This window comes from Chiloscyllium punctatum, chromosome 12 (genome assembly GCF_047496795.1).
Source record: "Chiloscyllium punctatum isolate Juve2018m chromosome 12, sChiPun1.3, whole genome shotgun sequence".
NCBI classification, from domain to species: Eukaryota; Metazoa; Chordata; class Chondrichthyes; order Orectolobiformes; family Hemiscylliidae; genus Chiloscyllium; species Chiloscyllium punctatum.
This window is the reverse complement of record NC_092750.1, coordinates 69,158,681-69,171,173: the sequence shown is the minus strand read 5'-3', so window position 1 is coordinate 69,171,173 and position 12,493 is coordinate 69,158,681. Positions and strand designations below refer to the sequence as shown.

The 12,493-nt window shown below is 40.7% G+C and overlaps 1 protein-coding gene across 1 annotated transcript in view; it reads right to left on the bottom strand.

Moving 5' to 3' along the window:
• Positions 1 to 12,493, bottom strand: part of dnah1 (dynein, axonemal, heavy chain 1) — a 425,483-nt gene that overhangs the window by 158,029 nt on the left and 254,961 nt on the right. The window contains exons 46-49 of the mRNA XM_072582714.1: positions 7,938 to 8,111; positions 4,988 to 5,166; positions 2,243 to 2,473; positions 389 to 585 (exon numbers count right to left, since the gene is read on the bottom strand). Coding sequence (XP_072438815.1) covers positions 389 to 585; positions 2,243 to 2,473; positions 4,988 to 5,166; positions 7,938 to 8,111 — 781 coding nt within the window. The remainder of the gene's footprint in view (positions 1 to 388; positions 586 to 2,242; positions 2,474 to 4,987; positions 5,167 to 7,937; positions 8,112 to 12,493) is intronic.

Sequence of the window (12,493 nt, the reverse complement as noted above, 5' to 3'; positions counted from 1 at the left end):
CTGTTATCAATCTTCTTCATTACTTCTTCAAAAAAACTCAATCAAGTTTGTGGGACATGACTTCCCGAACACAAAGCCATGCTGACTATCCCTACTCAGTCCTTGCCTTTCCAAATACATGTACATCCTGTCCCTCAGGATTCTCTCCAACAACTTGCGCATCACCGATGTTAGGCTCACTGGTCTATAGTTCCCTGGCTTTTCCTTACCACCTTTTTTAAATAGTGGCACCATGTTAACCAACCTCCAGTCTTCTGGCACCTCACCTGTGGTTATTGATGATACAAATAGCTCAGCAAGGGGCCCAGCAATCACTTGCCTGTTCAAAGAAATTACATTAAAAATATAGTTTATTGCTGGTGGATAGATATAACTTATTCTAACTTACATATGTGATGCTAATTTTGTTAGGGACTGTCTGCCACTACCCCCAACTCCCAGTAGCAGAGCATTGCCTAATGGTTGCCGAAGAATCCTGCTGATTCTACAGATATGTTGGATGGCATCCATGAAGAGAACAACCTTCAGCTTGGTAGTGCTTGTCTGATTGAAGTCATCCATGTACTCGTCAATAACTTGCACCAACTGCAAGGAGAAAGAGGAAATTTGATTAAACTGTGTCTTCTTTAGTTTGTGAATTAGATATAGCAATTACAGAATTGCCAAAAAGTATGTCTTCATGTGACTAATGTCTGCATAATTGCTTACATTGGTCTGAAGCAGTTGAATATATCAACCATGCAGCATGATCTGCTACTTAAACTGCCTGAGGTAGACAGGTCTTTTCTGTGTCCATGTAATATTTGCGGGGTGTGGAGGCACAGGAATGGTGGTTCTGCTAACAAAACTTAATCAATATCAATAGAAAATATAACTTCAAAGATTCATTTCTTATGCTGCTTAAGAATGTCCAGTTCCCATGTGCTTAGAGAGAAAGAGACAAAGGCACATAATGTCAGATTAGTGGCCCTCCTTCATATTGTCAAAGAATTTTCAAATTAGGTAGAGGGGCTCAGCACCTGGACCTATAACTCATGCAAGTACTCTAATAATCTTGAAATGATATGGGTTGGACCCAACTGCAACTTTGGCTCATTTTCTATTGGGAAGATCCAAAGATGCTGTTCTGTAATTCCACAGATGATCAAATATCAGACTGAAGATGTCAAGGCCAACTAGGTCCATAAAGGTAACTGGTGTTTTTTTCTTTAGGCTCATTGGGTCCTCAGGTCTGGAGACATTTTAGATGCTATTTTGGACAACAGCCAGAATGTCTGCTGCAGCAGTTATTCCCACTGGGCCTAAATGTCTGGCAGGGGTTGGTCCCTCATGGTAACCTAAATGTGTACATTTAAGGAGGCTTTGGTCCGGCACCACATACTTTGGATGTGTTGCTTTCCTCAGTGCAGGTAAGAAACAAATATCGGGGCTATATATTTTGATCTGAAAAAAATGTTTGTAGCAGATACTTTCTTCTGAGAAAATTACTTTTAGCATCATTAATACAATCTGATATTTTATATTTTAACTAAATCTATCACTTCTCATGCCTGCTGTTCAGCTATCTTTAGTGTATGTGCAAGTGTTAGGTGAGGACATGATTGAACTGGAAGCATTGTGTCTGATAGTCAGCACTCATCTATGTAGAATTAATGTCTTTGGGTCCTTCAGTGATGTCAGCACCTATTCCAGCAGATCAATTACATTTGTGGGCCCAGACTGTGAGAGATGACAAGATAATTGACTCTCTAAATGTTCAATCGCAATCTCACCCAACATTCTCCACTGGAACACGTTTTAGTAGAACTGACTGGATAGAATTAAGAATTCAGGACTCCTCTTGCTCCTTCCTAGATGAAGCATTGGCTTTTTCTCTACCTATCATCTTGCTGAGATCAGTTCACGCAACACAACTAGGCTTGGGATCATGTTTTGTTGGGCTCCGTTCCTCACTGGAAGGTTCAGTTTTTGAATGGTATTATCAGCACTATGCCTGAATAGGCCAATCTAAAAGACAACAGTTCTGAGGTTGGTTTGTCAGGAAATCACCACAATAGGAACTGACAAAATTGGAGCTGGAGACTAATGTTCCTGATGTGGCCAAATAGCAGTCCTAATCTTACAGCACATGTCTTATTTGCCTGCACTGCACTCTTGTTCCTAGGTAGACTTCATTTGTGTTCTACAACTGACAATGAAACATTAACTACAACAATACTTTCAGCGCAGAGCACAAATTTACCTTCTCCATATTGTCAATAAATTGATAGATCCTAGTATCTGATCCAATTGCCATAAAATCCCCATAAAGAACAGGCTGTTGTGGAGCAACTTCTTCAAACTTTGTGCCCAATTCTAACAGCATGCTGTGCATCAGATATTCAAACCAGTTGCGGTCAGTGTCATTCACCAGCCGGTCTTTGAATACTCGACAGCTCTCATGATACCACAGTCTTAGCAACAGAACTTTTGTCTAAAACAAAAAATAAACAAATAAGAAGACAGTACAAATCACAGGGCAAATGTCCCAAGTACACAGTAAGCTGCAAGGAATTAATGATTTCATGAGGAAAGTTAATGAGAGCTTTTTCATTTTGTGTATTTCATGTACTGTGATCATTGGTAAATGGAGGTAGCTTATGTAATGTGTTCTGCACATTAAAAATTTCAGTTTAGGAGTTCACTCAGTCATGAGGTATCAAAGCATTTTATGAACTTCAATCATAATAGATCCATCTATCTCCTGATGACAAGCCCACTGTTAAGTGCTGGCCTAATTTGATTACAGACGTTAAGGAAAATATTATTTCACTTAAATAACACTGGTGAAGACCATGTCAAGATGGGCACATTTCAGGCTCCTGCCAAGTTGTTGTCATTGATAGGATGAATTTCTGAATGGTTCTCACTTACATCAGGCATTGTTTCCACCACCGACCCCCATCTGCCAACCATGTATTGGCTATTTGGCATTAACCCAAGTAAGCATCCAGAAACTCTTTGTTCAAGCAACTCCCTTGCCGAGTGATACTCCCTCTAGTATCAGAGGCCATGTTTAAGGAGGATGAAGGCTTCAACATAATTATTCTGAAGGTAGGGAATGATTTGTGTTGTGTGAAACATGAAGTGCTGTTTCTAAAATCTCAATTGTATGTTCAAGAACAATTTTAGTGTGAGCATGAGCTTCATTGCACTTCCACTTTTTACATCTGCTCTAGTCTATATTGTCATTCAAATAAACTGCCACAGAAAAGAATGCGTCATGAGAGCTATTAGGGTTTCAGTGATAGTGGACAACACAAAATCCTTTTGGATTAGATACTGCTGCCTAAAGCAGTTAAAAATAGAGTCAGGGAACATTATTTTGGCTAATCTGTGAATGAAGACTCCAGCCTTATTATCTTTGCCTCCATCAGCAATACCTGCTAATTTGTGTGTGATGAATGGATCAAGCGAGCAATGTGCAAATGGTGTATGATAGAGCACTGGATACTTAAATTGTCCACTACTTGAATTTAATTAATTGGAGTAGACCTTTGCGTCCATTCTTAACAGTAATCAGGTGGATCAGCAACTGATGGGCTACATCCTATGGTTCCAAAAGCCTTGGGTGACTGTCTGAATGGAGTTTGCACATTCTCCCCGTGTCTGTGTGGGTTTCTGCTGAGTGCTCCGGTTTCCTCCCATAGTTCAAAGATGTGCAAGTTAGGTGGATTGGCTGTTCTAAATTGCCCATCATGTGCAGGGATGTGTAGGTTCAGTGCATTAGCCTTGGGAAATACAGGGTGATAGGATAGCAGGATGGGTCTGGGTGGGATACTCTTTGGAGGGTCGGTGTGGACTTACTGAGCCAAGTGGCCCATTTCAACACTGTAAGTATTCTATGGTAAATTCTATTCTAAGTACAGAGATTGTGGAGGTACTGGTTATGATTTTCCAAAATTCCCTAGATTCTAGAACAGTCTCAGTGGATTAGAATTAAGCAAATGTAACACTGTTCTTACACTCTAATTCTTGCTTCTCAAGAAGGGAAGGGTTGAAACAACAGGGTACCACAGACCAATTAGCTCAACATCAGTAGATGGCAAAATGTTGAAGTCATAACAATGCACTTAGAAATGTACATAATATGATCAAACAAATGACTTTACCAAAGGAAAACGTATTAGAGTTTGGAAATAAAACAGAGTTATCTGTGAATGTAATGGCAAAGTAATTGGATTGTTGTAATTACCCAACTGTGTTCACAAATATCTTCTAGATATGATAACCTGCTATACGATCCAAATTGGCTTACAGATGTCTCCAATTCCACACAAGTTTTAATCTGAACTGTAATTGAAATTAACTAGCAAGGCATCAATTGTTTTAAATGTATTGCAGCAGTTGAAGAAGATATGTCAATATCACCTCATGATTTTTGAGAAGATTTGTAGCTCAGGTTGAGGTTCACTCACTGAGCTGGAAGGTTTGTTTTCAGAAGTTTGGTCACCATGCTAGGTAACATCATCAGTGAGCCTCTGGTGAAATGCTGGTGTTCTGTTCCGCTTGCTATTTATGGGTGTTGGTCTGCTAAGGTGGGTGATACCATTTCTGGTTATTTTTCTCAGAGGTTGGTAAATGGGCACCAAATCAATGTGTTTATTGATGGAGTTCCTGTTTGAATGCCAGGCCTCTAGGAATGTCTCTGTTTAGCCTGGCCTAGGATGGATGTGTTGTCCCAGTAGAAGTGGTGCCCTTCTTTGTCTGTTTATAAGGATAGTAATAGTGGGTCATGTCTTTGGTGGCTAGTTGGTGTTTGTGTATCCTGGTGGCTAGTTTTCTGCCTGAGTGTCCAACGTAGTGTTTGTTACAGTCCTTGGAGGGTATTTTGTAAATGACATTTGTTTCTGCAGGTTGTTGGGATACTATTTTAAATATCTGGGTCAATCAAGTGCACCAGGCAAAAAACATTTGATCTTTAGGTGGAGCCATAACTCAAACATACCTGAGTATTATTAGATTCAGCCATGAGTATACCCTGGAAAACCTTTGATAGATCACGCAGATTGAAAGTGTAGTGTGACTTGGCAGGAGTTGGGAGTAGCTGTGATGTTATGGTGGCGTATACTTTGATTGTTGCAGCAACGAGTGGTTCATTTGTAAGTTTCACCTCTTCAGCATTATCTGTGAAAAACAAATCAGCTAGATTTTAATAAAACTCCACAGCGAAATTTAAACTTATACTGAAAATTGCTTAAACATTAGCAAGGCTGGGAACCACTGTCTCCCTCACTAGCAAAATGATGGCTGCCAGAAGAGTAAGTGACAGGGACTTCCAAACCAGGAATTCCTGGTTGTGATGCTGGTGGAGAAATCCAGCATTTCTGTCTCATCTGTTGTGTTGCACGAGTACCAATCAAATCTCTTGAAAACTTCTGAAAATCCTCTGGAGCAGTCACCTTCCTCCGGTGTTGACAAATCATGCAGCTGCTAATGTTTAGACCTTGATGGGCCTGCCATTTTTTAACTTTTGATTGGAATGCAAAACAGCCTACATTTTAAATGCATCTGAGATCACGATACTCAGTAAGCTGAGAAATTAGAGTGATGTGAAACTACTCTTTAATATTTCCACATCAAATACAGACTTAAGGTCTACCATAGATCACTCCCTGCTACAATCTGACAAAGCACAGAAATCCCTCCTTTAGAAAAATATCCTACTTCCACATATATTGCTGACCATCAAAACAAGGGATGCCAGTACTGGGGATGGAATATTTTGTTACTTTTGTCACAAAGCTGGTCCTTTTTCTAAAAGCTGTTCCTTTTCTCAAGGTTACTGTGTCCTTGATTTTTTTTCAGAGGGGTCGTAAAACACTCCGGGCTCTGAATTAGCTGGGTTTGACACAGATGAAAGAGTATTAAAAGGCCTTTTTGTTTATATTTAGACAGATGAGAATTTAGGCCAAAACTTTTTTTTTGGAAGTGACCTTTATAAATGAGTGGTCAGTCCTAGAAGCTGAAGTCTTGGTGGAGTCAGTTCAGTAGTGGGCTGTGTGGAAACAGGCTGCTAGATACTCTCTCCTTTTGCCCTTCTAACTTTGACCTGTGAGTCTTTGTTTCACTTTTTGCTCTGTGTTTAAGGGGTTTGTTTATTGGGACTGTTGTGTATACTCAGAACAGCATAATTAAATCTAGTTTGGTATAGTCTGAGTTCTGTGGGTATTCCATATTCTGTTCTTTATGTTTCATTCTATAATTTTGTGAATAATTTTTTGTTTATTTTAAAAACTGATAGTCAACCTAGCTAACTTACTCTGCTTAATTTTCACTATGCACTTACCAAAACAAATTGCAAAGTTACGGTATGGGCTGCCTGCTTATGAATATTTTGAGTGGTCTAGCCTAGTCTATAACACTTTAAACCCAGTGTCACCATTGGTAATTCCTAGATCAGCCTGAGGTTGCATATAGAGTGAAGAACTTTTAATCCTTAATAAGACTTAATTTCAATTTTGTATGTCCATTTAGCCAGTCTAATTGTAGTGCAGTACCATATTTTGCCAAATTAGCAGTTATGTGGTGTGCATACCCGTTCTTAAAGAACGAGGTACAAATGGCATGAACTAACTTTACTCAGAAGTTTTAACAGCTGAAAGAGAAAAAATCTGGCTGGCTTCAACCCAAGCTCTAACAGATGAAAGGACAAGGTCAAACTCCATTGTGACACAGAGTGCTCTGTGCCTTTTTGTTTTCTGAGCTAGAATTACATTCAGTTCAATTGGTCAATGTTGGCATTTTTACCCACATGGGATGAAGGTGTCTGAACTCAAATCGTCGACTCTGCTTTCTCTCCACAGATGCCACCAGACCTGAGTTTCTTCAGCAATTTCTGTTTTTGCTTCAGATTTCCAGTATCCATAGTTCTTTGTCTTCTTTGTTTTGGTATCCTCACATTCCATCTACCTCATTTCAGTCTTTCAGTATATTTTCCACTTCCTTTTCTCCCCTATATTTGTTTAATTTCAGTTTGAAGGCATTTGAGCTACTTGCCTGAATTACTATCTTTGGAATTGAGTTACACATTCCAACCACCAAGTCAAGAAATTTACTCTTATTTTACTATTAGAATTAGTAATAATTATCTTGTATTTACAACCTCCAGCATTAAATTCACACACAGATGGAAAGATTCTTGGACCAACAACCCTATTTAAAACATTCATAACCCAAACTGTTCAATTTTTTCCACTGGCTGTGATCTATTAGCTCTTGTGCAACTCTTGCTATTTTTCATACCTTTTTCAGCATTTCTTAAGTTCTTTTTATGACACAGAGACCAGAACTATATCAATATCCTGACTGCAGACTGACCATAGTCTTACATCAGTTTAATATAACCCCAATATTTTTGAATCTGATATCCTAAAAATAAATCCCAATCACTTGGTCGCATTTCTAATTGCTTTGCAAATCTGATTTTAATAATTTATTCACCTATACTGGATTCCCTTGCTGAAAAAGCAGGCTAGTGGAAGATATCCCTTACAGGGAGCCGGCAAAGCCACAATAGAATGAATGACCTCTTATAGTACGATAAAATTAATTATATTTTCAATCTCTCATTTGTTTGCCCTCCTGAATCCCAAAATTAGATTAAATGCTCTATTAGTAAAGTCACTGTGGTGCTACCAGACCATAGGTCTGTTCTTTCATGAGACAGACGACTGGTGGTGGTTTAACCTGAAGGTTATCACACCTCAGGCAAGGGGAGAGGTTGAAAGGAGAATCCTTCATGGATACCTCAGCCGGTGCAGGAACTGAACCCATGCTGTTAGCATCACTCTGCATCATATACCAGCCATTCAGATGACTGACCTAATCGATCCCCTTTTTGTTAGTATACATGTGACGATGGTGAAAGTGAAATCATTTGTATCCAAGGAACTCACTCAGCCAACTATCCAAGATCGTAGAAAATATCTTCAGTTTGCTTGTGTCGTCCATTTCAATAAAGGATAGATAATTGAAATGTCGAGTGTATCGAGCAGTGATTGGGTTTCTTCCACCACCTGGTGGCCCCATGGCACAAACAAAGTTGATATCCCATAGCTGCCTGAAGGCTCCTGCAACAAGAGATAATGTGCACAGCATAAAAAACAATTGGATCCAAAATCATATCTAAATGAATTCAAACTGATTTAAAGTTTGCAAAACTACTATTTGATAACATTTCTACTTCTTTAAGTTGGACAGCAATTGCTGAAAAATCCCAAATATGTTAATATCAGCAGAGTGGCTCACTTTTTCTTGATAGGAATGAAATATCTTCCATTTTCAGGGATAAGTCCTCTGCAGGAACACATGAACATGCCCAGCCATTATGCATTTTTAGAACTAAACAAAAACCCAGGGAAAGTTTGGTTCCCGGATGCATTCTCATTGGAAACACTTCTTCCAATCAAAGTCAACTTGTCAATTAACCTACATCAGTTTCTTATGTACAGGGAAATCTTATTCCCTTTAAAATTTGGCATTCTTGTGTCTGCCCTGGTGAATGCAAGATAAAAAGCTTTGACATCATGTTGCCTTTGTCAGCAATATTCTCAAGAATCTAATTCCTGAATGTTGTGTACAGCCATTTAGCCAACATTTCCTCCTCCACGCACTCAGTATACAATTTATCACATCTCAACTTTAATTTGCAGAAAATACTGGTGGATAGGGCTAGGGAGAGTCCCAAGATATTCTATAAGTATATCAAGGGGAAGAGGATAATCAGGGCAACAGTAGGGACCAAGGGGCTATCTGTGTGGAGCTGGAGGACATTGTTAGGGTGTTGAAAGAATACTTCACACTTGCTCATTTACCTCCTCTCTCCTCACCATCCAAGGTATCAAACATACTTGCCAATTTATCTGTACTTCACTCAATCTAGTCTACTGTGTTTGCTAAATAAAAATGAAAAAAAAACTGCAGATGCTGTATATCAGCAACAAACACAGAAATTGCTGAAAAAGCTCAGCAGGTCTGGCAGTATCTGTGAAAAGAAATCAGAGTTATGTTTTGTGTTCAGTGACCCTTCCCCAGAACTGTAGGTGGCGAGGAGGATTTTTTTTATGCAGAAGAGAGGGGTGGGAGGGAGGGGTGGGAAGGAGTAATCAATAGGTGGTTGGAGCTAGAGCCCAAAGAGAGAGAAGAACAGTTGGATAGACAAAGCAGTGGATAATAATCTAGGTAGGAGGGTGAATAGCTATTAATGGGGACTGTTAGTGACTAACAATGCATTATGTGTCATAGCAGACTATGTGATAACAAGGCCTGGTGTGTGGTGGTGGGAGCTAGGACATTGGGGAATTCAGTTCTAAAGTTATTGAACTCAATATTGAGTCCAGAAGTCCACACACCAGGCCTTGTTGTCACACAGTCTGCTATGACTCAGAACCCATTGTTAGCCACTAACAGTCCCTATTAATAGCTATTCAAAGTCTTAGCCAGATTGTTATCCACTCCTGTCCAACTGTTCTTTTCTCTCCTTGGGCTCTATCCCTAATCACCTATCGACTACTACCCTATCCTCTGCATAAAAAAGTGACATTTTCCGAACTACCTTCAGTTCTGATGAAGGGTTACCGAACACGAAAAGTTAACTCTGATTTCTCTACACAGATGCTGCCAGATCTGCTGAGCTTTTCCAGCAGCTTATGTGTTTGTTTCCATTTTATTTGCTATGCATAATGTGGTTTCCTGTACAGCGGAGAGATGAAGTGAAGACTGGATGACCACTTTGGAGAACACCTATGCTCTCTCTGAGCTTCCAGATGATGGTCACTTCAACAGATAATCATATTCCCTGGCCCAATATTTCTGTAAGCCTCAGTGCAAGCTTTAAGAACAACAACTCTTTTTCCACTTGGGGATCCTGCAGTCTCTAGGACTCAATATTAAGTTCAATAACTTTAGAACTTGATATATCTTTCCATGTTTTTTACCCACTCCCACACCCAGTCCTGATATGACATGGATTACTTTTTGCACAGTCACTCATTTTCATCTATTTCTAGGCCCAGTAGCACATTATATGGGTTGCAGTCAGTTCAGGTCTCCCATTTTCTGCTACTTTTTGCTCTTATTATTCAACGTTTGTGAGAAGATTTGTAGCTCGGGTGCTCATTGTTGTGGTTCTGTTTGCCGAGCTGGGAATTTGTGTTGCAGACGTTTTGTCCTCTGTCTAGGTGACATCCTCAGTGCTTGGGAACCTCCTGTGAAGTGCTTCTGTGTTATTTCCTCTGGCATTTATAGTGGTTTGTCTCTGCTGCTTCCGGTTGTCCATTCCAGCTGTCCGCTGCAGTGGGTCCAGGTCAATGTGTTTGTTGATAGAATCTGTGGATGAGTGCCATGCCTCTAGAAATTCCCTGGCTGTTCTCTGTTTGGCTTGTCCTATAATAGTAGTGTTGTCCCAGTCGAACTCATGTTGCTTGTCATCTGAGTGTGTGGCTACTAAGGATAGCTGGTCGTGTCGTTTCGTGGCTAGTTGGTGTTCATGGATACGGATTGTTAGCTGTCTTCCTGTTTGTCCTATGCAGTCCTTGCATGGGATTTTGTACACTACGTTGGTTTTGCTCATGCTGGGTATCGGGTCCTTTGTCCTGGTGAGTTATTGTCTGAGGGTGGCTGTTGGTTTGTGTGCTGTTATGAGTCCTAGTGGTCATAGTATCAACAAACACATTGACCTGGACCCAATATACCGGCCACTGCAGCGGACGGTATGAGCTGCCTGCTTATGAATATTTTGAGTGGTCTAGCCTAGTCTATAACACTTTAAACCCAGTGTCACCGGAAGCGCTTGAGACAAACCACTATAAACGCCAGAGGAAACAACACAGGAGCGCTTCACAGGAGGCTCCCAAGCACTGAGGATGTCACCTAGACAGGGGACGAAACGTCTGCAACACAAAATCCCAGCTCGGCGAACAGAAAACACAACAACTCTTATTATTACTTATTAAGCTTTTCTTTTGTCCTGCCCTCTTACCATAATCTCTTTGTTTACCTACCCTGTCATATCTTTCTCTCTCAGGGTTCCATTTCTACCTATGTGCCCACCTCTCTCCTTCACCCCATATCCCCAACTTTAGTTTCAGCAAAAATACCACTTTTTCCAAATTGCTAACAGTTCTGCCAGTTCTGATGAGTCGTCACCAGATTTAAAATGTTAACTCTACTTTCTTTCCACAGATACTGCGAGACCTGCAAGCTTCTCCAGGTCCAGCATTCAAGTCAGATGGCCCATACCTATACAGAAAATCCAGATATGACGTCTGCAAAGCCATCAAAGATGCCAAGAGTCAGTACTAGACAAAACTAGAGCACCAAACCAACTATATGGACTCCTGCCTCCTGTAGCAAGGCCTAAACAACATAACAGGATAGAAAATGAAGCAGACAAAGATAGCAGACAAAAGACACATCGGTCTCTGATGTACTCAATACTTTCTATGCTTGGTTCCAACTGAATGCCAGTGGTGTAGTATCACCTGTCCCAACATCCCCAAATGCACCTATTCCCTCAGTCTCCACTGCAGATGTCAGATTGGTTTTCCTGGGAGTCAACCCAAGGAAAGCGATAGGCCTGAACGGAGACTCAGCCATGATCTTAGATCCTGTGTGGACCAGCTGGCAGAGGTATTCACTGATATCTTCGATCTCTCCCTCATACAAGCTGTAGTTCCCACCTGAGAAGACCACCATTCATCCAGTACCTTAAAAAAAAATGCAATGTGCCTTAATAACTACAGCCCAGTGGCTCTGACATCCGTAATCATGAAGTGCTTTGAAAGGTCGGACATGACCCATATCAACTCTAGTTTCCCAGCCTGCCTCAATCCCCTGTTACCAATGTAACAGGTCCACAGTGGATGCCATTTCTCTAGTCCTGCACTCATCTCTGGAACATCCAATCGTCCTTGACTACAGCAACTGACTACAGCTCCGCCCCCATATCCCCTCCAGATTGATCTCAAAACTCTGAGACTTAGGTCTCAGCTCCAGCCTATGCAACTGGATCCTCAGCTTCCTGACCGACAGATCACAATCAGTGAAGATAGGCAATGCATCTCCTCCAGGACAATACTGAGCACTGAAGCCACCCCCAACGATGCATTCTCAGCCCCTACTGTACTACCTGTATACCCACAACTATGTTGCCAAATTCTAGACGAAAGCCAGATTTGCTGACAATATCACTGTAGTAAGATGGATATCAAACAATGATGACTTAGAGTACAGAAAGGAGATAGAGGGCTTGGTGATATGGTGCAATGATAACAAACTCTCTCTCAATGTCGGCAAAACTAAAACCCTGATCATTGACTTCAGAAAGAAAAGGGGCAGAACATACACCTGTCCACACCAACAGAGCAGAGGTTGAGATGATCAAGGAGGTACAACAATGTCACATCATCCTCAGGCAGCTCAGGAAATTTGACATGTCCATAGGGAATCTCGC